This window comes from Ambystoma mexicanum, chromosome 1q (assembly GCF_040938575.1).
Source record: "Ambystoma mexicanum isolate Mex_15411 chromosome 1q, UKY_AmexF1_1, whole genome shotgun sequence".
In the NCBI taxonomy this organism is placed as follows: Eukaryota; Metazoa; Chordata; class Amphibia; order Caudata; family Ambystomatidae; genus Ambystoma; species Ambystoma mexicanum.
The window spans coordinates 587,164,919-587,191,010 of record NC_090922.1 but is presented as its reverse complement, the minus strand read 5'-3'; the positions used below and the strand labels follow the sequence as shown (position 1 = coordinate 587,191,010).

Genomic DNA, 26,092 nt, shown 5'->3' with positions numbered 1-26,092 from the left:
AGTCTGACCCTGCCGGGCACAGCGGCCACGGCAGGCAGACCCATCACAGAAGCACCGGCACCATTGACAATGGTGCCGGTGCTACCGTGTCTCCACTCCCATGGGGTCCTATGGGACTCTGCGGGAATGGGGATTACCAAAATTACCAGTGCCTGACTTCCTAGCCGCCGGACTTGGTAGAGCCCGGTGACACTGGGAAGTCAGGCGCCGGTCATTTTTTACAGGTCTGGTGGCAACCCATCAGTAGCACCGGCACAGTTACTGCCGGACCCGTAATGAGCCCCAATTTCTTTTTGAAGTAATAGGGCTCCCCTCAACCCCATGACACGTGTGTGTGTGTGTGAATGTATTGTGAAAGGGTGCACACTTAAATGTATAGGTGGCTGCATGTATGAGTGTACGGTGAAAGGGTGCACACAAATGTATGGGTCGCTGGGTGTGCGTGTACGGTGAAAGGGTGCACACTTAAATGTATGTATGACTGGGTGTGTATATGGAAAATGGTGTGTGTGCTTGTGTACAGGGGCACAACAAAACCTACATTTCGGGGGGCTAACCCTTCAAATGTTGGGAGAGGTGCCAAATTCACGGGTGGTGGGGTGGGGCAAACCTATTTGTGTGGGGGCATCTAACTTCTTTACGCGTTTTTAATGTGACTGTTCTAGTGCAGCTTCAATGTTACAAGCAGTTAACTCTCTCCTTTAAGTCTCCTATTCACTCTCTACCCTTCCAATCATTCCCCTTTCATGCAAGTACTAGACCGACATCGCGATTTCAATTGCCTAAAAAATGTGGCATTTGAATGCAGGTACTAATAGTGAAATGCTTTACGTTGGTAATTGCTGGGCCCTTATTAACAGCAAAACTCAGGTGCTGTTTAACATCTGTCCTGTTCTGTCCGGCAACTGCTCTAAAGGTCAGCCAGATCGAGTCAACATAGCCCAAAATGTCAGGGGGAGGAGTGCTGAAGCCCAGTCGACTCAATGGTGTTGCACCACTACTTGTGTTTAATGTCTTGATTACTCCTAGCCCTATTCACCCTTGTCCCAGTACTTATATATGAGGAAGTACTTGTGTACTCTGCCTCATACACAAGTACTGGGATGAGGTAGAAGTACATGGAGGTTAGCTGCCTGTAATCTTCATTACTCCTAGTCCCACTCTCCCTCATCCCAGTACTTACCTATGTGGCAAGCAGCCTCATACGTAAGCTCTGGGACAAGGAAGAGGGACGTGGAGGTAATTCTTGGCCAAGGAGCTGATTTTGGAGGTTGTGGGTAGGGGGTGGGAGGGAGAGGGGTTATGTGGGGGGGCAGGATTGTGCGATAAATCATAATGGTTGTCCATGTCCAGGCTAAGCAGGCATGATATGTGGTATTAGTGGCTAGAGAGGCATTTTGGTGCAGCCAGTATAGTCATTCCTCTGTTGGGTATGACTTTCTTTTCATGGCGGAAACAGTCCAGCTCCTGACGGAGCTGGTGTACTTGGTGAACTGTGCAAAGTCTTGCTTGGTGCCATCGCAAGACGTGCTGTTTCTGTGGTCTCGACTCAAAACTGTGTTGTGCCTAGCTTCTCCATCGGAGGAGAGGATAGCGGCCATCCTGGGCAAGATGAAACGGCTTTTGACCTGAAGATCGCAAGGGTGAGGTCCATCAAATCCCTTCTCGGCATGATGTCATCTTGTATATACTTTGTTCGACTGTGCAGGTTGCGGATGTGGCCAATGCAAGAGTACCTCGATGCGCGTTGGATCCAGGTATCTGGAAGCTTTGAGGATAATATCTCTCTCGACGAGATGTTCCGTGGGGTGTCTGCACACATCTGTTGGCTGGCACGGACTTCCAGACCCCACTTCATCAGGAGACGGTCATGATGGGCGCCTCCCTGGATGGATGCGGCGCACACATCAGAGGTCTCCACGCAAGAGGCCTGTGGCTGCCAGAGGAGAAGTAGTTGCATATCCACATTCTGGAGCCCCGGGCAGTGTTTTGGGCCCTCAAACCTTTCCTTCCGTCCCTCAAAGGCAAGGTGGTATGGGTCTTCAAGGACAACACTACCACGATCTTCTACATCTGGAAGCAGGGGGGGCACCAGATCCCCAGCACTCTCCAGGGCGGCACAGGACCTATGGCACTGGGCTGTGGGCCAGACGATTTTCCTCGTCCTGTTTCATCTGGCGGGAGTGAAGAACATGATCGCTGACTCCACAGCTGGGAGCTGCGCTCGTGCAGTGAGTGGGAGCTTCAGCAGGATCAAGTGGATCTTCTGTTCCGACGGTGCAGCAATCCCCACATTGATCTGTTTGCAACGGTGACGAACACCAAGTGCCGGAGATTCGCCAACAGGTTTCCACAGCCGGGGAGCATGGGGGGATGCGTTCTCTTTCCCCTGGGACGGCCTGTTTCTCTATGCTTTCCTGTCGTTGCTTCTGTGACTCCTCAATTAACTCAGACGGTCCCGGTGCAGGATGATCCTCGTCGCACCAGCGTTGCTGAGACAGATATGGTACCCAGACCTTATGGGCTTGGCGGCGCACCCTCCAGTCTTGCAGATCTTCTCGCCAGAGAAGTAGGAGCGATCCTGCATTACGACCCAGGGTCGCTGAACTTTCAGGCCTGGCTCCTGCAGCACTAGAGTATGGAGGACACGAGATCCCGGTGGTCTGCAAGGAGGTACTTGCCAAGGCCAGGGCTTTGTCTACACTGAAGTGCTATGGACATAAGTGGAAGAGGTTCACCGTCTGGTGCCGTTCACAGAAGATCAACCTTCTGTCGCTGGCCAAAGCAGGACTGGTGCAGGCTTGCATCAAGATTCATCTGGTGGCTATCTCCCGCTACACTAGAACTCCGGGGCGGTCTTCACTGTGGTTGCACCACCTGTTCAAGGAGTTCATGAAAGGACTTTTCCACTCATTCCCGCCGGTGAAGACTCCGGCCCCGGCGTGGGAGCTCAATGTGGTGCTGACTATGCTCATGGGTCCCCCGTTCGAGCCTATGCATTCGGCGTCGCTGAAATTCCTATTGTGGAAATCAGAGTTTGTTGAGCCCATCACCTCTGCACGACGAGTGGGAGAGATCCAGGCCCTCTCCTGTAAACCTCTGTACTTAACCTTTCACGAAACGAGGGTAGTGCTGCGGCGCACCCCTCCTTCATGCCCAAGGTGCCCTCGGACCTTCATCTTAACAAGCCCTTGGTGTTACCTGTGTTTTTTCTGAAGCCTTCATCACCGGCTGAGTGGACTTTGCACTCGCTAGATGTGGCTAGAGCTCTGAAATTCTACGTGGACTGCACACTTTTTTTTGGAAGACATCACAGTTGTTTGTGGACTTTGGTCCTGTGAACCAAGGGAAGGTATTCTCCAAGGCTTCCATTTCCAGGTGGATCTCCGGCTGCATCACCTATTGTCACCGGTTGGCAAACCGACTGTTGCCTGGCCGTCTTGAGAGCCCATTCGACCAGAACGATCGCTGCAACTAAGGTGTTCCTGTCTGGTGTGCCCCTGCTGGATATCTTCAGGGCTGCTACGTGGAGGTCGACGCACACCTTCACGAGATTCTACTGCGTCGACCGGGATTCCAGGGAGGAGTCCAACGGTCGGCCAGGCTGTGCTGCGCAACCGGTTTGCTTGAAGGTGAGCCTGGTGAGGAGGTAAGAGATGCTTAATGTTTAGTTGTTGAGATGCTTAATGTTGAGCCTTGCCACCTCCAGTGGTTGTGCATGTGTGTACTGCTATGTATTCTTCATGAGCATGTGAATCCATGCCAGACCCAATGCTGGAGAAGGAACAAGTTACTTACCTGTAACTGTTGTTCTCCAACATGGGTCTGGCATGGATTCACATGCAAACCCTCCCGCCTACCCCTCTGAGGCTCTTCTCGTGGGCCTACTGCCACTTTATGTGCAACCAAATCTGAAGATGGCTGCCAGAGGAGGGGCTTTGGTAGAGGGCAGTCAGTGGCTTAGGGCAGTATGGCCCAGAGACCAGTGATTGGTTGTTAGGAGAAAGACAGTTCAGAAGTGAAACTGCATTCTTCTTTACAGAGGATTCCCAGCCTGACAGGGAATAGTCATGAGCATGTGAATCCAGATCCATGCTGGAGAACAGTTACAGGTAAGTTACTTGTTCCTTCAGCTTTTTTGAAATTATTTTAAAAGACAAACGGAAAAACATGAGAGTAATAGCAACTCTGAAACTAAGCAATACATGAGAACAAAGGTGGTGTGGGGCTTGGGCGAAGACACAGAAAATATTAGACAATCCAAAACAAGAATTCGAGCAACGGGAAGAGAGCAGTGAGCTACATGATAGGGCAACAAAGAAAGTGAGAAGGGAAACGGTTAATAATGGGACAAACACACAATTGGAGTGAGGGATAGAAGCAGAGCAAAATAGACATTTGGAGACAGTAAAATAAAACCTAGATCAGCAGGTGGTGAGAGATGGAAATGGAAAAGCAAGACTAGAGAAGGGCAGGCCAACAATATAATTTAGTGCAAGAAAGATCATCAACGGGAGTAGCAACTGCAACTGAGAAATTGAAAGAAACGATCTAGCCAGAGTAATGACACGAGGGAGGAAGAGGTGTATCAACCGATTCAGCGAGATACAAGAGGGGAACCGCAACAATAGAATGCAGAGATGGGAGAGGCACAGTGAGAGCTAAACAGAACACAACACGTGGCATTGCAGCACTTATGGGTGAGAGTCAGAGCGTCAAAGTGAGATACATGGGAAGCAGAGTAGCAAAAGGAAGGAGAGATGGAGCAAAAACATGCAATGGCTGTCAACCAGGTATTGCCAGGCAGCAATAGAAGGCCCAAGAGGCAGAGAAGTGATGCTGGTAGCGTGGGAATTTGATTTATGAATTGCGCAATTTAACTAGCTGCTATCTGTAGCAGCGCTTAGTTTGTGCCCAAGTATCAATGAGATCAAGCTGGGTATGCATCTACAAGGTTCTTGTTGGTGCAATACATTATTTTGAAACACTTTGAAATACAGCTGGTTTGTCACTGTTTTTGAAAAAATAATCGGTTATGCACCAATTGGATAATTGTCGAACACTTTTACTCTTTTGCGAAGGAGGAAACACATTTTTACTCTCTTGAAATTGGATTTCCTCTTCAATTCTCAAAATTGGGAGTAAAATACTCACTTCAAAATCCTATCTTGAGCGCTTTACATCCTTGCGGAGAAGTGACAACATCTCACGATTCGTCAGAATAACTCTATTTCATGACTTCAGTAGTTTATTTTTTATTTTTGGGAGTCTTAATGTTTTAGGAGTTGTGTAGTGTGCCTTCCTTGTACCAAATGACAATCTGCACACTAACTGCCAGTCATTCTATCTTTTGATCTTTTTTGCCCTGTTCAGTAGTGTAGAAATTTCACACTGACCTTCGATGGCGAGCAGGTTGGGCCCTTGACAAACAACAAGGACCTTCCCCGCTCTATCAGAGCTTTCCATGACCGGGTGCTGGACATGAGTTTCTTAGATGTTCTGGTGCCCGAGGCACCTGCTCCGCAGGAGGGCGTGCTTTCTGGGGCGTTCACCTTGTCTCCTTTGGAGCATACCGGCCTGTTCTTGCAGAAGGACGTTCTGGCCGAGGTCCGAAGAGTTTGGGAAAAGCCACACTTGGGGCTTTTTGTCAATAAAAAGATTGACGCGAGGTACAGGCTGCATTCTTCGGAAGAAGTGGCCTTGTCTTGTCCGCCTCCCTCCTCCACAGTGGTGGCTGCGGCTACGTTGCAATCCAGGCCTGCAGCATCCTCCTCCGCGACGGCTACTCAGGTCTTGGGAAAGGAGGACAAGCTCCTGGACTCCTTTAGAGGAAAATCTTTGCCAATTCGGCCTTACAGCTCAGGCAGGCCAATGCAGAATTGATTTTGGCGGGAGCTAACATGCGGATGTGGAGAGGTCTGTCGAGTTTGAGGAGCACATTCCGGTCGAGAAGTTGGAGGATTTCAGAGGAGGCCTTTCCGATGCCAGGGTCTTGGCCCAGGATCTCCTGGAGGCTGTGGCTCATCATGTAGACACCTCGGCTCGCGGTCTGATGCTTGGGGTTGATACCTCGCGGCAAGCGTGGCTGCATGCCACGAAGTTCTCGAAGGAGGTGCAAGACAAGGTTCTGGACCTTCCATTTGATGGTAAGGAGCTTTTTCACTCTTCTACTTAGGTAGTGCTCACCAAAACCAAAGATAGCACTCAGACGGCTAAATCATTGTCTGTTCTGGTAAAAGCTCCCTTCAAGTCTCAAAGGCCGTTGTCGCAAGGTCGACCTTCCTCTGGTTTTAGGGGCTACCTCGACCGCAAATATCGCAGCGTGGATACTCCTGCGGGGATTAACCGCCGTAGACAACAGCATGCGCAGTTTCTCTCCCGCTCCTCAGCCTCCTCATCAGGTTCAGGTGGCACCGCCACAGATAATCCTGCCAAATGTTAATGTTAAATGTTAAAGGTATTTGTACCGCGCACCGTCACCAACGGAATTGGTCCCCAGGCGCTCAGGCGGATCTGCAAACGATAAAGGTGGGATGGGTTAGTAGGTTGAAGAAGGGAGTAGGATAGTGAGAGAGGATAGTGAAATGAGGGTTTTCCGCGCTCGCACGAGACCCCGGTGGTAGAACGCATTGCGTCTCTTTGGGAGGCGTGGCAGGCCATCATAGAAGACAGATGGGGTCTTGTCAGTCGCTCAAGCGGGCTTCCGCTTACCTTTACCCCCTACCCCACCCCTCAACCCTCCTTTTCAGCCGTCTGGCTCACCCTCCCTCAAGGCCGAGGTTCAGAAACTTCTGCACCTCAGAGCTGTGGAACCCGTTCCCCTTGGGGAGCGAGGGGAGGGCTTCTACTCCCGGCTGTTTACGGTGCCCAAACCCAACCAGGCTGGCCTGCGCACCATCCTAGACCTTTCCCAGTTCAATCTTTTCCTACCCCAAGAGAAATTCAAGATGATCACGCCCAGCCAGATACGCTCCTCCTTGCAGATGGGCGATTGGCTCAGCGTGGTGGATCTTCAGGACGCATACATGCATATCCTGATTTGGAACCCACACAGGAGATATCTCCGCTTCTCTTTGGGAGAGGAGCACTTCCAGTTTAGAGTGCTTCCTTTTGGCCTTAGCTTGGCGCCGCGTGTCTTCACGAAGATGTCGGTGATTGCGGCCTAACTTCGTCTCCAGGGTATCCATGAGTATCCGTATTTGGATGACTGGCTCTTATGCCGGGGTGCGCCCTGAGGCCTTGGTGGCGCTTGGTGCTACCGAATGGATGTTCGAGGCCCGCGCGAGTAAGGCTGTTACCGGACCTGGGTCTGAGGTCCCTCGTACAGAGGCTAAAGCTAACAACATTTCTGAGGGTCTGGCAAGGCCTTATTGGTGAAGGTTGTTTCTGACCGTTCCTGCTCTTGCGGCGACACCAGATCTGTTGAGGGGGCAAAGAAGGGAAATTCTTCTTCTTTTACCGGCAGCGCCGAGGTCCTTCCTGAGAAGGCTAATTTGGCGGTTGGTATGTCGCAGAAACATTCCACGCCTCATAGTACAGGCTTTGCCGAGGTTCCTAATGTTAAGGCTAAAGTTAAGACCCCTGATCCATCAACAGGGACCCCTGCCTCACTTCCTCATGTGCCGCAGTTCCCCTCGGGTGAGGACAAAATGGCGCCCGTTCCCGCCACGAGCGCGGCAGCCATTTTGAACGCTACCCCTACAGCTGCGCCATCGGCCTCGGGTGTAGGGCTGGTTTCTCGGCCTTGTGCGCATCCTTATCGGTCAATTTGACTGGAATGCTCGGATACCCCTTCCGCACAATTTTTTTTGCCCGCGGTGTGGGCACCTTTGGTTGATCTGTCCATCCAGATAGGAGTGGGCCATGCTGCATGGCGTCTAGCTGCTTGAGGTGCACATCCCAGGCCAGCTGAATGTCACAGCGGATGCCCTCAGCCGGTGGATAGTGGTCGGCTACGAGTGGGAGTTGAAGGCGGAGATCCTCTCATGGATTTTCTTGCTTTGGGGCACACCAGAGGTGGACCTCTTCGGTACGGTGGTAAACAAGAAGCTTCCTCGGTATGCCTCCAGAGGGGGGCTGAGAGCCTCCTCTCTGGGGGATGCTCTCGAGATTCCATGGCACAACATGAGAGTTTACGCCTTCCCGCCTCTGCCTCTAGTTCGAGTAATTGGGAAGCTGAAGAACTCTGTGAACTGTTCCCTTCTGCTCATGGCCCCGTGGTGGCCGGCCAGTTTGAAGTTCTCAGAACTTCAACACCTGTCGGTGTTTCTGCTGATCAGGTTACCAGTAACCCCAGATCTTCATCAAGGGGAACAGCAGATGTGGCACCCCTCCCCACAATCGCTCAGCTTGGCGGCATGGTGCCTGAGTTCAAGTATTAAAACTTTTTAACTTGTCTACGGATAACATGCGTATTATCCAGGCAGCCAGGGAACCCTTGACCAGATCCCAATACAGGAGTAAATGGGTCAGGTTCTGTCAGTGTTTGGAAAAGCAGTTGGATCCAAGGGTGGCTACGATTGACAAGGTGCTGTGCTTCGTGTCCTCCCTAGCAGAGTCGGGTGTTTACGTTCTGTCATCCAGAACTTACCTTTCAGCGATTTCCGCTTATCTTGATATAGACCAATGCTCTTATTCTGAGTAACCCAGTGGTTAAGAGGCATTTTGCAGGCTTGACACTCCTCTGCCCTCCGGTTCGTAGTCCGCACCCACCTTGGGACCTAAATGTAGTCCTGACGGCGCTGTGCCATAAACCCTTTGAGCCAATGGCTGCGGTTGACCTCAAGTACGTGTCCTGGGAAGTGTCCTTTCTGGTAGCCGTTAAGTCAGCGAGGAGAGTGTGATCTCCAGGCATTGTCGGTGGAGCACCCTTTCTTGTTCTTTCACAAGGACAAAGTACGAACCGAGCTTTCCTACCAAAGGTAGTGAACGAATTCCATCTGAATCAGTTGATTTCCCTTCCGGTCTTTTTTACGAACCCTGCCTCTGAGGCGGAAAGGGTTCTACACGGCCTGGATGTCTGAAGAGCTCTTAGGTTCTACCTGGACAGGACTTCCAAGCTTCGGAGCTCTTCCCAACTGTTTCTGACCTTTGGTAAGCCTCAGGGCAGGCCGGCGTCTAAGGCATCTATTTCCAGATGGATTACTGCCTGTATCACGGAATCTTTGACCGTCCAAAAGCTGAAACCTCCTAAAGGTATCCATGCACACCAGATGCGAGGCAAGGCAGCCGCGGTTGCTTTTCAGAAGTATGTTCCCTGGGAGTCCATCGCTAAAGCGGCTATGTGGGGCTCCCCATCTGCTTTCTGTAAGCATTACTGCCTCGATATGAGCTCTAGAGCTGAATCTCAGTTCGGCCAGGCTGTGCTAAAGAACCTGTTTCAGTAAGGGCTATTTCCATCCACCCATAGTTCCTCTAAGGAGTGCTTGGGAATCTCCCATACGTATGGAGGAAAGGGGACGGGACGTAGGAGTATTACCAGGTTACTCACCGTAGTGACCACCTTACTCCTAGTCCATAGTCCCCTTTCCTCCATACGCCTGGCCGCCGTCCCCTCTAATAAGGTTCCTCTGTTATTGCTAATGGGTCTTTGACCCTGCGATAGAAAAGGACTGATGCGCGGGGCGGAGCCAAGGTGGGCGGGGTTGCGGCCACGTGCCGGGCCCCGCGCAGGAAAGAGAGGAGGGACACATTTTTGGATGCTTTTTACAAAGTGCTCCGGTCCCATCCCACAGGACAGAGAGATGTCCCATAAGTATGGAGGAAAGGGGTCTCTGGACTAGGAGTAGGGTGGTCACTACGACGAGTAACCTGGTCAATTTCTAGGCAGATGCATGCTCTCTAAATAAATCTTAATTCCTCTGATACGTAAGAATCGCCATGGGTACCTTGCAAAAGAATCCTATTGGTTTTGCATTCCTGTGCAACATATTTTTTCTAATGAAATCTATTCCTGTGTGACATGGGAGGAATCCAGTCTTGGTTCCTTGCTGTGTATGGGGTTCAACATTCCAGTCGGACGAGGTAAGAGTACTAGGTCCAGCCGCACCTTTTGTATGTATTCAGGATTTATTTGGATTTCTAACTAGCACTGTGCTTACTTGTATCTTTTTTTTTTTGTTTGTTTTACTTTAAACTGAGTTGATCTTCGGACTGACCATTAAAACATGCATTTGTATTTACAACATGTGAAAACAGTGTTGCAAAAACCACATGCTCAGTTTAACAATCCCCTTCTCCATTTCTCTTTTCAGGATATGTGTCACACTATGTGTTGACCATCTGTACTTACAGAAGATATTTAAGAAAAAGAAAAGGAAAATCCAAATTTTGATTCCAGTGGAATCTGTTCTTAAGATTTCAATTTTGTTTTGTGAATTGTAACTCTGAGGCGATGCCTGTGCAAGCTCCACAGTGGACTGACTTCCTCTCCTGCCCCATCTGCACCCAAACCTTTGACGAGACCATCCGGAAGCCCATCAGTTTGGGCTGTGGCCACACAGTCTGTAAGATGTGCCTCAACAAGCTCCACCGCAAAGCATGCCCTTTCGACCAGACTGCTATCAACACAGACATTGAGCTCCTTCCTGTCAATTCGGCCTTGCTGCAGCTGGTGGGTGCTCAGGTAAGATGCCTTTCAAATTTCCTTTCCAACATTAATGCCTGGCCATTTTTCAGTTTCTTCCTCTCTTCCCTCCTCTTTAGCCGCCTAGTCTGCTTGTTTTCCTTCTTTCATCTCGCCGCATGGCCAGCTGTTCAACGCTGTTTCGTTTGATTTGTCGTTCACTGAATAAAAATGGTTATGCAATGTCAAACGCATACATAAAAAAAAAATCTAGGGTAGAATTGGTACTTTAACCGTTTGAAGATCTGTGGCCAACGTAGAGGGTCTACTCATCTCTACAGACTAGCCATCTGCAAATGTTCATGCAGTGCATTAAATCCATTGAGAAGAAACAGCTGTAATTCTCCTCCTTCACATATGTTGCTTCTGCCTCGTCTCCAGGCCTTTCACTGCTAGTTTCTACTTTGACATTGTTGCTTGCTGCTTTCTCGTCTTCCGGAAGCCTCATTACCGATTACTTCACCCCCTCTCCCCTTGGGCTGATAATTCGCCAATGTTCTAAGCTCTGATTCCTTTCCTTTGAATGTTTGGTCCTTTTTGCCTAAGACTGTCCCAGAGTGTTTTGCAACACCAGCCATTTATAGTACATTCTTTTTAATAAAGCTTTTATGTGAGGCAGGCACATTCGCGCAGCCATGGCCACATTCCCTAGCCCCCACCTTCGCCTTTGCCCTTCAGACCTTTTTCGCAAAGCAGTTGGGACTGGAAGCCTGCAGCATCAGTTTTTTTTCCACCCTTTTCATGCTTTACTTTTATTTGCTTTCCTTATTTTTTTTCTCCCCTCCTTTACTCTGCTTGTTCCTCGTGTTTTCAGAATGTTCCCATCATTCATGCGGGGATTAAAGGGGTGTTCAATTTGTGCTTCCACTTGGCCTTCTTGCCCTGCATTCACTCATCTACTAGTGTGTGGGCATGAACTATTGTTGGAATTACTTTTTTCGAATGGATTGTGTCCTCCCACGCATTCCTTATCTTTGATAAATCCACTTTCAGCTTGCTGGCCTGGGAACATTTTTCACAGTAGAGGGCGCTGTGCGTCGACGTCCCTTGAGTCGATGTCCCTCTAAGGCCTCCGAATTGGCGCCAACGTCACCATAGATATAAATAGTCTTGCGCAGCGTTCGTTGCTCAGTTTTGTTTTTCGGCGCTTCGTAAACCGCGAAGACGCAACGCTCTGTTCTTCTCGAAAAATCTCAATATCCTATGATGGCATCTTCGACCGAAACATCGACGCCACGATCCGGCTTCAAAAAATGTCGAGATTGTTGTAAAAAGATGTCATTAACGGATCCTCACAGGATCTGTTTGTGGTGCCTGGGATCAGAGCACCGATGTTCGGGATGTGAGGAATGTATGTCTATGATAGCGAAAGCCTTGAAGGAGGGTAAGGGGAAGCTAGAAAGAGGTAAGGCAGTTAAATCTTCTACCCCTTCAAAATTTTCCTCGGCTGAGTCGAGACCTTCGTCTCCTCACCATCGAAAGAAACATTCCCGATCGAGATCTCGAAGCGGTTCCCACCACTCTTTGAGATCGCGACACTCGAAGAAGAGCACCGGAAGGTGAAGCCAGCCGCCTACTGCACGGCCCTCCTTGGTAAGGCCCACAACCTGTCAGTGCCCTCTTTCAGAGCACCGCTGCAGCATCGGGAGGGCAGGAGCCCAGCCCGCAACGCAGACAAAACAATCCTGCAGCCACTACCCTCACCTGAGGAAGCATCTACGCCCTACACCACTGGAAGCTCCCACGTTTGATCGCACCAGCTAGAAGCCTGTCCCGCTGACCAGAAGCCCAGAAGCACTCCTTTTCACTGCATCCGCAGTGAGTACGAGCATTTTGAAGGGATTGTCCTCCGATGTATTCCTGATCTTTGATAATTCGTCTCCAGCTTGCTTGCAGACTGAGCCAGGAGAACGTGGTACCCGGACCTTCTGGACATGTCCTTCTGCCCTCCAATTGGCCTTCCACTCAAGGAGAATCTTCTCTCACAGAAGGGAGGTCAGGTTCTCCATCCAGACATCAGAACCCTCAACCTTAACGCTTGGCTTCTGAAAGGTTGAGATACAAGGATTGGGACCTCCCTGATGACGTCATGGAGGTGTTGCTTTAGGCCAGAAGGCCAGCAACAAAGTCTTTATACCGCTGCCGTTCGAACACATTTTGCAGCTGTTGTAGAGAAGATAATTTCGACCCCTTTTCATGTGGTACACCAACGGTGTTATCCTTTCTACTCTATTTGACAAATTCAGGCCTTCAAGTTGGCACCATCAAGGGCTATCTCGCAGCGCTATCGATCTTCAAGCGCACTGCAGAGGAGCCATCGTATTTCAAATTACCCTTAGTAATACAATTTTTAATGGGATTAACTAATGTCTATCCTCCAAGACCATTCCAAGTTCCCTTATGGGACTTAAATTTAGTCTTAAATTTCCTGATGGGTACTCCTTTCGAACCACGCCCCTCTTGTTCGCTAAGATTTACGAGCTATCTTATAAGTCCCCCTCATACAATTTTTCATAAAGACAAAGTTGTCGTACAGGTGAAGCCTAATTTCCTCCCAAAGGTGGTTTCTGAATTCCAGATCACTCAGCAATTTACCTTGCCTTCATTCTATCCTCCTCCCTATCCGTGGAAAGAGGAAGAAAGGCTACATAGGCTGGACCCAAGGCGGGCTTTAAGCTTTTACATCAGCAGACTTACTAGGATTAGGCAAGCAGACCAACTGTTCGTAGGTTACTCGGGCCACAAATTGGGACTACCGATAACAAAACAGACCATTTCTAGATGGATTATTTTGCCCATTCTGGAATGTTACAAACTAGCAGGGAAAGAGCCTCCTCAAAATCTTAGGGCTCATTCAACCAGAGGTATCGCAGCCTCTTCGGCCCTCCGAAGAGGGGTTACAGTTCGAGGCATATGTGCGGCTGCCACATGGTCGTCCGCCCATACCTTCACAAGATTTTACAACCTGGATTCCTCCTCTGTTCAAGAGACTAGGTTTGGCAAAGCCATATTACATTCTGTTCATTGCTAAAGGGAAACATGGCGTTTTTACTCCCACCTCCAATTACACACTACTGCTATGGGAGTCTATCAAAGATAAGGAATATGTCGGATGACTCAATCCCTTCGAAGAACAAGTTGCTTCTTACCTGGTAACGTTCTTTCGATGGGATGGTCCTCCGACGTATTCCTTATCTCCCCTCCCATCCATCCCTGCAGTAATACTTTCCTTGTGGTTGCAGCTTTATGCTCCTTCAAGGTCAACAATTCATGCAGGACTTATCTTATGCTACAAAATGGAACTGAGCAACGGACGCTGAGCATGGCTATTTATGGGCATGGTGACTTTGGCGCTGATACGGTGGCTGTCGAGGGACACCAACTCGACGGACATCGATGCGCAGCGCCCTCTACTGAGAATTTTTTCTGAGGCCAGCAAGCTGGAGACAAATTATCAAAGATAAGGAATAAGTCCCTCTGTATAGTCCTCACAATAATGGCCCTTACGCCGCCCCACATACACCCGGCACACCCCACCCAGCACTTATCTCGCAAGCCACAGCACCAGACTATAACATCACACAGTCTCAGCCACCTAGCCTAGCTGTCCGACTCAACGATCTCAGAAATCGATCACTTCCTAGGTGTTTACTCTGCTCACCCACACCCATCACATCAAGAAATACCAGATTGGGCACCCGCACCGCACCACTACCGCACACCAAGCTGAGCAAATGCACTGCCCCTCTCTCCCCACCACCCCAACTTGCCTCTACATCACCTCGCATGAAGTCCTTCACTACCACACACCACAACAAGCACACTTCACCCCATACTAGTATAAACAAAAATATCAAAGGCACACAATACCCACCTCTCAATTGTGCACTACTGAAAGTAGGCTCCCTACCAGCACATGCCTTAGAGATAAATGACCTACTGTCCACACACAATCTGGATATTCTATGCATCACCGAAACCTGGCTCAATGATGCCTCCTGCCCAGCCTTCGCACTAGCCCTACCCCCAGACTACACCATCCTTAGGCAAGATACTCAACAGGATTGGAGGGGGAGTTGCCCTTATCCACATAGACTCACTGTCCATCAGACTAGTTGACCATAGTACATGGGGTGGAAATGCTGATATTCTATCAGCCAAGCCTATGCTCTCCCCCAATAATCTAATCGATATCCACATCCTATACAGACCTCCTGGACCCCCAGCAGACTTCCAAGAGCACCTCTCCCACCGGCTCAGTAACAGCATTAAAAAATCCTCCAAATTCCTTCTATTAGGAGACCTAAATTTAGGCTACAATGATCCTGAGGACAAATCCGCCACAATCTTAGCTAAAGAACTCGCAGACCTAGGATTCTTGCAAGGAGTCCTCACCCCCACTCATTCCAAAGGCTGCACCCTTGACTGGGTCATGGATCACAACTGTGCATCCAACATTATCTCAAACACTGCCTTCGCATGGACGGACCACACATGCATTGAATTCCTTATCCCCACCAACCTCACTCCCAAGACTCTTACCCACGCTCCACCTGACATAACAAGAAGTTCCAGAAAACTCAACGCAGACAACCTGCAACCCTACCTCATAAGACCCTGCCTACCACCACCTTTCTCTCAGGACCCAAATATACTATCAGCCATTTTTAACGATACTCTCACCAATGCCATAAATTCTATAGCCCCACTTGAAAGCAAGAAAGAAAAAAAAAATCATTTCACTGCAACTCTTGGTTCTCGGATGAACTCCAAACTCTCTGAGCACAAAAGCGCCAGTCACTAAAAAAATGGCAAACGGATCCCAGTGACCTAATTAAGAGCCTTTTCAAACAGATAGCCCTCGAATATAAAAAAGCCATCTTAGTAGCAAAATCCAACTTTCAATGAAAGGATCTCACAGGCCAATTCCCAAGTGAAAGAATTATTTGCTATCTTTAATGAACTAGTCACACCGCAGATGAGATAACCAAAGACAAAGTCTGGTGTGCGAGCATCCAGTCCGCCATGCTCAACAGAATAAAACTCCTCCAGAATAAAATCCAAAACCACTGCAAAGCCCTCCCAGACCTAAAAGCTAACCGCCCTACTCAAGACAAGGGCAGTAACTTCAATCACGCTCAATTCGCTTTCAGAGACATCACTGAACCTGAGGTCCTTGATCTCATCAAAAACCTCAAACCATTTCTTTGCAAAGCAGACATCTGCCCTCCCAAATCATCAAGGAATGCACAAACGACCTAGCACCCCCTGATTACTGCCTTCATTAACGCATCATTCCAAACAAACTGTCCCAAACAATCTCAAGGAAGCCTGGGTGCGGCCACTTCTTTTAAAAAAAAAAAAAAAAAAAAAAAAAAAAGAAAGCCACGCTTGACCCAACGCAACCCAACAACTACAGATCAATAACGACAGTCCTGTTACTCTTGAAAATCCCAGACAAAGCAGCTCATAACCAGATCCAATCATACATAGAAGCTGATTTTGCTCCATACTAGGCAAAAGGCAATCTGGCTTCCGTGTTGGGCATGGAACAGAATCTGCCTTATTGGACCAAAAAAAAAAAAAAAATCTCAGATCGTCAAAGGCAAACATGCCCTGCTCCTCCTTCTCGATCTATCAGCAGTATTCGACTTGGTAGATCACCAAACACTCACCACCCACCTCACTCATGCAGCCCGTTTCTCTAAACAAGCAGACTCCTGGATCACATCCTTCCTTGAAGGAAGAGCCATGAAGGTCTACTCTGACACAGCAAACGCATATCCTACCACTATAAACTGCGGTGTTCCCCAAGGATCATGTCCAGCCCCCACCCTCTATAACCTCTTCACTAAACCCCACTCCATGGGTGTTGCATATACCAACAATGCAGACGATACTCAAGTACTCATACCCTATCACCATGACGCCGCGGCCCTTCACAACATCTATGCTACTATCCAAGCATGGATGGCAATCAATGGCCTATGTCTGAATGGGGAGAAGAATGAAATTGTCATCCTTGGACAGAAAAACACAATAACAAAGGTAAGCCCCCAATACGGCAACTTCAACATAGACAACTCAACCATCTCCGTATCATCCTCCGTCAAGACTCTAGGTGTTCACATTGACGCAAATCTATCGATGAACAGACAAGTCAGCGCCATAGCCTCTGCATCAGCTCTCAGCACCAAACTCAACAATGCCATTAAACCCTACGTATCTGCTCCCAACAGTTTGGCCATAGCTAGAGCAACTATAGGCGCTAAACTCAGAGCAACTATAGGCGCTCAACTATTATTGCAACGCTCTCTTATCTGGCACCTCAGCCAAGAACATTCATAGACTGCAAACCACACAAAACAATGCCCTAAGAGCCGCCATGAGCATCCCAAGAAGAGACCATATATCCCATGCCAGACTTGAAGCACGGTGGCTACAGGTCAAAGACCACATTACTCTGAAAATCCTTACCATCACACACCGATGCATTAACACTGCTCCCACATAATTATCTGAAGCAATATCAAGAACCACTTCCACTCGCCCCAACAGAGCTCAGTACACCAACCAGCTACACATACCATGCATCAAGAGAGCCACAGCTGGCGGTCTAGGCTTCTCATATATTGCACCAAAACTTTGGAACTCACTCCCTGCCAACCTTAGAGCGGAAACATCCATCTGTCTTCCGCAACAACCTCAAGACCACTTTCCTCAACTAGCATTGCGACTTCCTCCTCTATTCCTCTCATGTATATTGTAATATAAACACAAATGTAATATAACTATTTTGTAACTTTGTATATATATATATTGTATCACTGCGCATTATGTAACAAATGTTCTATTCATGACTCTGTAACTAAGCTTTGTACTGTAACAAGTGCCACGATGTCCTCGGGCTGTTGTGCGCTATATAAATATGAATAAAACAAACAAAATAGAGGGGGTCATAGATCTCTCTCCTCTTCATCTTCAAATTCCCCAGAAAGGGTCACTTGCCCCACTAAACACAGCTCTCCAGCTAAGTGGGAGGAATTTCATAAAAAAATGCTTAGGGCCTTCGAGAATGCGGCCTTGGCCCCCTTGGAGATGCCTAGAGGTTATAACCCGGGTGAAAGACCCAAAAAAACAAAAACAGTCGTCGAACTTGGCGAACAAAAACCCTCGAGCGTCATGAACCCTTGAGTAAAGACAAATTCATTGAATTAAAGCTGTGCCATAGACGCAATCGTCAAAGATACCTTCGCACAAATCTGTGTCATCTATGCCGTCGTTGACCCTGATGAAGGATAGGTTCCTCGCAACCTCAACTGCGCCACCGGCACCAGAGGTGTAGAAGGTCCCGCCCAAGGCGATGAAAGTGGCATCGACAATATCAACTACACTGAGTAGGATTCTGGTTTTCTCGAATACATCGAGGGCCTTTTTGAGTTTTTTTACGCCATTTTCGGGTTTGTCGAGACTTATGACTTCTACATCGACAACCACTACATTTTCCCAAGCAGTATCCGCCAATTTGTCTCCTGCTTTCCCTGGAAATGTGTTTTACCCCTTATCCAAGATCTGACTATTTCAGAGCTTTATCCTTTATGTATGAGGAAGGGGAGGACTCTGACAATGAGACCCTTTGGGTTACAAACAACAAGAGTACCCATTCCAGAGGAACTCATTTCTGAGGAGAATAGATTGAGAGATTTACAAAAATCTTTACAAGATGCCAGTTGCATAGATACCTCTCCAGAGGCAGAATTTGCCAGACTAGAACCTGGAGAGCCCTTATGGCAAGAATTATGCAATTTATGGGGTGGACAACACCTGCACCCTCTTTCCAGCAAGATGATCTTACTGACATCTTAGATAAAGGGCCTCAAGAAGTCCCTATAGTCCCTTTTCATGCTGCATTGCAGAGAAAAATAGCTGCAAATTGCGAGAAGTTTTCCCTGCAGTAAATAAAAAGCTCTCTGTGAAGTACAGAGTGCCCGCCTCAGACCCTGAATATTTAAGTAAGCACCCAACTCCAGAGTTTAGTAGTGCAGGCAGCGACGTTGTCAAATAGTAAGTCGGCATACCCCACTATACCACAAGACAGACGACAAAAGATTTGATGCCATGTCTAAAGTCTTTTCAGCATGCAGTATGGCACTTAAGTCTCTTAACGCCACTTGCACGCTAGCTAGATTCAGCCACACCCTTTGGGAGTGTGCTTCATCAGCGGCTGACCGTCTCCCAGAAGGGGAGGAACGCGACGCATTCTTAAACTATCATCAAGGATGCGATGTGCGAGTCCCTCATAGACTCTGCTGACTGCATCAGCAGAGCCATGGCAGCGAGTACCACAATCCGCAGATTTGTGTGGTTGTGGAAGTCTGGTTTTGCTCCTGATGTGCAAGCCAGGATTCTGAATATGCCCTTTGACGGCACCTCTCTGTTTGGCAAAAAGGCTGATGACAGCCTGGAGAAATTGCAAACCTCAAAGGCGGCAGCAAAATCACTTGGGGCTGCAATCTGTCAAACTCCAAATCGCCCCACAGGTACGTCCTGGAGAGGGAAGCCCTTTTGTTTTTACTCAGCATTCACAAAAGGCAGAGGGCAGCCAGCTCAAAGGGGCCAGAGACGATTCACCCTTGGTGGACGGGTCAAAGTTACCAAACCTGCATTACCAGGTGCTGCTTTACCCTCAGCATCTGCGTCAGCCACTTCTAAACCCCTCTGATGTCTCCCCACACAACACCAAAAGGAGGCAGGTTAACTCAACATCTGACAGAATGGCAGGCTATTACGTCAGATGCTTGGGCATTGGAAACAGGGTTACTGCTTGCCTTTTCTACACGCTTCTCAGTCATCCACCAGGGAACAACTCTTTGAAGCTTCCAGACCTGCTCCTTATGCAGGGATTCCAGATCTGCTAGAGAAAAGTGCCATAGAACCGGTACCTGTAGCAGAGAGGAACAACGGTTGGTATTTTCTAACACCGAAGAAGGACAGAGGCTTGAGACCCATCTTGGACTTGCGAGAATTAACCAAACTCTTCAGGAAAGACGAGTTCAAGATGGTAACCCTTTCTCAGATCCTTCAGGCCCTCCAGCTTCAGGACTGGTTGGTATCTCTAGATCTTCAGGATGCTTACTTTCATGTGCCAATCCATCACAAGCACAGGAAGTACCTGAGGTTTGGCATTGGCAACTCTCATTATCAATTTTGAGTTCTGCCATTCGGGCTGACCTACGGCTGAGGGTCTTCACCAAGCTATTGGCGGTTGTGGCTGCAAGTCTAAGGAGGGAAGGGATTCATGTCTACCCCTACCTGGACAACTGGTTGATCGGGAGCAGCGTCCCCGGAACAAGCTCAGACCCATCTAGATTATGTTTGCCACTTCCTCCACAAGCTGGGCTTCTCTCTCAACTTAAAGAAGTCACAGATGATCCCATTACAGAGACTCCCGTTCATTGGAGCAGCCCTTGCCACCAGAGGTGAGGGCTCAAGATATTCTACCGATGGTCATCAAGTTTTGAAATGCCTAGCGTCTACTAGCCTTCGACTTTTTGAGGTTGCTCGGCCTCATGGCATCCTGCATTTTTCTAGTGACAGAAGCTCGCCTGTGAATGAGATCTCTCCAGTTGGTGCCAAGGACCCAGTGGTCACAATAGTCAGGAAAGATGTCAGATCTCCTATTAATCTCGGACAGAGTGGCTCGAGACCTTCAGTGGTGGGCCTGCCGGGAGAACATCTTAAAAGAACAACAGTTTTGGCAACCATGGCCGGAGATAACAGTAGTCACGGACGCTTCACTCAGGGGGCGGGGTGCCCACGACTTGACCATCAGCAGTTATTGGTCTCCATCGGAGTACAGACTACACATCAACCTATTGGAGCTGAGAGCGGTCAGACTAGTGCTGAAGGCTTTCCTGCCATCGGTACAGGTAAAGAATGTCCTGATAATGACGGACAACAGTGGCCATGCATTACCTCATCAAGAGGCGGTGTAGGGTCACTGCCACTGTGCAGAGATGCGATGCAGCTCTGGTTCTGGGCAAATCCAGAACGAATCTCTATCGGCAGTTCACCTAGCCGGAGAGAAGAACTTGGTGGACGCTCTGAGCAGGCAGAACAGTCTCCCACGAGTGGGAACTAGCTCAGGAAGTCCTTCAAGAGATCTTTGCCCTTTGGGGAACCCCTCAAGTGGATTTGTTCACCACCAGTATCAGCCGGAAGTGCGATCAGTATTGCTCAAGGGAATTTCCCCCGAGAGGAGCTCTGGGGGGACGTGTTCGTAGTGGACTGGGAGTTTCCACTTCTGTACGCGTTTCCTCCAGTCCCCGTCATTCCTCAAATGATCAGGAGGTTGAGGAGATTCCGGAAACCCATGATCCTAATTGCCCCGCATTGGGCCAGGAGAACGTGGTACCCGGATCTTCTAGATATGTCCACCTGTCCTCCGATTCGTCTTCCGCAATGAGAGGATCTTCTCTCGCAGAAGGGAGGTCGTGTTCTCCATCTGGATATTGGGACCCTCAACCTTCACGCCTGGTTTCTAAAAGGTTGAGATGGGATTGGGACCTCCCGGATGACGTAATGGAGGTGTTGCTTTCAGCCCAAAGGCAGCAACTAAAACTTTATACCGTTGGAACACATTTTGCAGCTGGTGTAGAGAAAAGAATATTGAGCCCTTTCATGTAGTACACCGATGGTATCTTTTTTGCTATGTTTTGAAAATTCAGGTCTTCAAGTTGGCACAATGAAGGGTTGCCTTGCAGCGCTGTCTATCTTCAAGCGCACTTCGGAGGAGCCTTCATACATCAAATTGCCCATAGTGATTCAGTTGCTGAAAGGGTTAACTAATGTGTTTCCCACAACTCCTTTTCAAGTTCCACTGTGGGACCTAAACCTAGTCTTGAAATTTCTAATGGGTAGTCCATTCGAGCCGCTGCATTCCTGTTCATTAAGGTTTCTCACTCTTAAAACAGTCTTTCTAGTGGCTTTAACTTCTGCCAGAAGAGTGAGCAAATTACAAGCTTTGTCTTGCAAACCTCCACATACAATCTTTCACAAAGATAAGGTAGTTCTCCAAGTGAAGCTGAATTTTCTCCCAAAGGTGGTCTCAGAATTCCACATCGCACAAAAAAAAAACCTTACCCTGATTTTACCCTCCTCCCCATCCAGGGAAAGAGGAAGAGATTACACAGGCTGGATCCAAGGCGTCCCTTGAATTTTTACATTAGCAGACTTGCGAGGATTGTGCAAGCATACAAATTGTTTGTGGGCTATGCACGGCACAAGTTAGGTTTACCTATTACAAAACACACCATCATAAAATGGATTATATAAATTGGTAGGAAAAGAGCCCCCTCAACACCTCAGGGCTCATTCAACCAGGGGTATCGCAGCCTCTTCACCCCTCCAAAGAGGAGTTCCAATTAAAGACATATGTGCGGCTGCCACATGGTCATCCGCACAACCTTTCACTAAATTCTACAGTCTTGATTCCTCCTCTAGCCAGGAGACCAGATTTGGAAAAGCTGTGTTGCACTCTGCATCTTTAAAGGGAAACATTTAGTTTTACTCCCGCCTCCTCTACACATTACATCTTTGGGAGTTTATCAAAGATGAGGAATACGTGGGAGGACACAATCCATTCAAAGAAAACGCTACTTACCAACTAACATTCTTTCGACTGGATGTTCCTCCCACGTATTCCATTATTGCCCCTCTCATCCTTCCCCGCAGTAAAACTTCCCTTATAGTTGCAGCCTATGCTCCTTCAAGGTTATTAACCATCTCGTAAAAGGCAAAAACAGCACCTCAAAACTGAACTGAGCAACGGATGCTGCACAAGACTATTTATACCTGTGGTGAAGTCGGCACCGATACACATGCCTTCGAGGGACACCGTCGTGAGGGATGTCGACATGCAGCGCCCTCTACTGTGAAACAATTTGCGAGGCCAGCAAGCTGGAAGTGGATTGATGAAAGATGAGGAATACGTGGGAGGAACATCCAGTTGAAAGAATGTTACAGTTGGTAAGCAACTTGTTCTTCTGTTGCAACCCTCTATAATTGAGGATGTTCTGGAGGAGATTACAACAAAGGACGGGGGCTCTTCAAATATTTCACAGTTTCTCAAAACTTTATAAACTAAAAGAAGTGCAGCGTAAGGTAAGTGATTTCTTAATAAGAGCACTTCAGGCTGCTGCCCTTTCGGGGGATTGTCAGCTCTATTAGGGACCTGTAGGTCCTTTACACTCGAGATATGTCAACAAGCCAATACTGTTACTGCTGGGGTTCCTTGTCCCATGGCTGACTCCACCGGGGGGAGGAATGGAGGTAGTTCTGGGGATCTTTCTCAAGGGAAAAGTACCACCAAAGCTGCAGAGTGATGACCATTCAGCGTCTAAAATACAGTGTGTCGAGGGTTCCATCTCATCAGCCAACTCTTGTACTGTGGTCTGGCCCAAGGGTGCTTCTTCTCAGAAAGTCAGTATCGATTGTCTGATTGGGGATCACCCCTCAAACATGCTCTGGTGCTCCATTTGGCCCTGAACATTCTTCTGTCGTGAATCGGCCTTATGTCATCTCACGAAGACTTGCGATTGCCCCTCCAAGTACTTGGAGGATTCCTTGGCGTTTAGCGCAACGCCAAAAACACGGCGGTTCTGTGCGGACTGCAGCATCCAGCATTCCGCAGTAGTACTCGACTTGGGCGCTATGGTCACGTGGCACTCACAGACCGTTGTTCGCATCTGTATGCGAATAGTACTTATTCTTGCTGCGCGCACGGAACGGGTGCTCCTTAACTGAGTTGTCTGCCAGTTTTGTAGCATCAGTTTTTTGGCAATCTCGTTGTTTATTGAATCCTGTTTTTGACTCCTTGGCCTGTTACTTCGGAATTACCTCTTGGAACCGTCCCTCATTTCTGGTTTTCTGGCCCCTTTGGATTGATTCCTGTTACCCCCGACGCGGCTCAAGTTACCTGGATTCCTTCTGCCTACCGTTTTGGTTATGTCGCATTCCCGGAACTTTGCAACCCAGCATATTGCTTCCGACACCTGGCCCAGTACCTCCCATTTTCCGCCTGGACCTGTTACTTACCTGCATTCTGCTCCCCTTCAAGTTTCCTTTCTTTTCTCCTCCGCTCTTTGTCTATTTTGTCCCTTCTTTCACACCCTCATACACAGACTCACTTGCCTACTCCTTGGGACGCTTTGCTGAATCACGAGGGTTGTTTACCTTGGATACCTGAGTGACTGACTACTGTGGACGCTCTCCTGTTTTCTTCTTCAGTCACTCCTTACACTAATACCAGGACGCTCTGCAGTACAACACAAACTCTTGTCTGCTTTTCCATTGGGATTACGGAACTTTTCTTGGAACTTCATTATTTGGTTCTGCATTCCATTTCCTCCATTGTGGTCAAGTAGGTTACGGGTCTTGTTCTAAACGGAGCAGGTAAGAGTGGGAAAAGGGGGGTGGTGTCTAATACGGTTGATATATTTGAACAAAGCATTAAAAGAGATCTTATTGTTTCCTCTAGCTCTGTTGCTGCTGCTCCTGCCTTTTCACTCAAGCCTCTAGTCTGTTGGGTGCTTTCTCATCCTCCTACAGACTGCTCATGTGAGGAAAGTCTGGCTGCAAATTGGCTTCAGGCAAAGAGAGGGTTGTGATGAGGACTGTCTGTTTTTAACATCTTCAAACAAGGATGACTGATCGTCAGGTCTAGGTCCCTCATTTGGGGATAAAAGCAATGAGAATTTCGGTCAGGCCATCAAGCTCACTGGTTTTGTTAAGTGTTATGTAGCTAAAATTGGTGTGCCACAAAAATGCCAAAAGCACATAAGCAGCTCTTTTTAGATTGGGGGTGGGGGGCAGGCTGGGGGGAGGAAGAACCCATTTTCTCATTCTGTGGAGTGGGCAGCTGTTAAAAGGCAGAAATTAGGGCTCTTAAGGCTGCAGCTTCCATTATCAGTAATTTATTAGGTTACAGGAAATCGGGATACATCAGGTCATTAAGTATGATAATCAAAGGGTGCTATGGTCATACGGGCGAGCTCCACTGGCTCCTACCACCCAGGCTACATCTTATCACTTGCCTTGGTGAGAGCCTTGGACAAACTTAATTCTTCTCAGTCACTCAGCATTCCACGCTGACATCATTCACATGTAGTAAGCATACAGGTAAGGGAGGAAGACTACAACAGCAGCTCAGACCAAGCTGTTGCTTGCCCCTACCTTGCCCCTACCTTGCCCCTACCTTGTCCCTGCCTGCAGCCTTTTCACCATTATAGCATGTTGATCCATGGCTTGGTCACCCATCATGGCAGCATGTTTTGATAGACCCGTTGCTGTGGCCCACCCTCTTGATAACTTTGTGATCTAGAGTAGAGGAAACAACTCTAGACTCTTCTTTTTCCTGCGTCTGCTCCACTTTCCTCCATGATTATGAGTAGTTTTCTTGTATGGTGACGAGACCAGAGCCTGTTGTGGAGCATCATTGATTTCACAAAAAGCAATGTGGGATGCATGTAGATAGGCTTTGCAAGACCTCCCTTGCGCATTCTCCCTATCTCAACAGCCAGTACTTTTCTATGCACTGGTAGTTTAGGAATGCTTTGTGGATCAGCATGCATTTTCTTTTTTTAAGGTGCATGTATGTTTTTTTTTTTTACTACTGGGGCCCAGGGTTAAATGTTTCAAGTACTTCAGGTCATGTGGGAGACTGTTTTTATTTATTTTCATTTTTTTTGGGTAGGTCCCCATTTGGTGCCTATGCTGCTTCCTTGATTTACTTTCTGTGCATGCTCTTTGGTCTCTTTTTGAAGGGATGGAGGACATTTTGTGTTGGACTCTTCCACAGGAGATCGTATCCTTCGTCTAAGGGAAGATAGGTAGACAACTATTTTCTCAGTTACCTTGTTTGGGTGACTGGTTTCCAGAATGCTGGCTGGAAGGGAATCTTCAGATTAGTCATCACTGGTGCTTGCTGCGAGATGCCCCCAGGGCCTTACACTAGTCTTCCAAATCAGCCTTCTACTGTCCTGATGCGAGGGAAGCCTACTGCTTCTTTCTTCTGCCTGAATGGCTGATGACCTTTCTCTGCACCTAAGATTGGCAAAAAGGACATTCATAGCCCTTGACCATAGAGGTCTTGTTAATCTTTGCTCTAATGCCATTGTTGTTCCATACATTATTGGACTTTTTGAAGTCGTAGGTTTTCGCCCGTACAAGCATGGCAAATTATTCTCTTAAGGATTATACACCCTCTCAAGATCATGGCACATCTTCGACCTGTTAAGGGGATGGGACGTTGCACTTCTTGCCTGAGGATGCTTTACACTACCACAAAACTAAGAAAACTGCCAAGAACCATGCTGCTTCTGGTCATAAAGTAAGGAGGCCTAATCCCGTGATGGCGTTGGTGTTGATCTTCATGCATAATGTTTTACCGCTGCAGTGTTTTACTTGAAC

General features: G+C 48.3%; 1 protein-coding gene across 5 annotated transcripts in view; it reads left to right on the top strand.

Moving 5' to 3' along the window:
• Positions 1-26,092, top strand: part of RC3H1 (ring finger and CCCH-type domains 1) — a 1,368,452-nt gene that overhangs the window by 163,744 nt on the left and 1,178,616 nt on the right. For all 5 annotated transcript variants that reach the window (XM_069641098.1, XM_069641097.1, XM_069641095.1 and 2 more), the window contains exon 2: positions 10,254-10,624. In XM_069641098.1, the coding sequence (XP_069497199.1) occupies positions 10,394-10,624 (231 nt within the window). In that variant the 5' untranslated portion in view covers positions 10,254-10,393. The remainder of the gene's footprint in view (positions 1-10,253; positions 10,625-26,092) is intronic.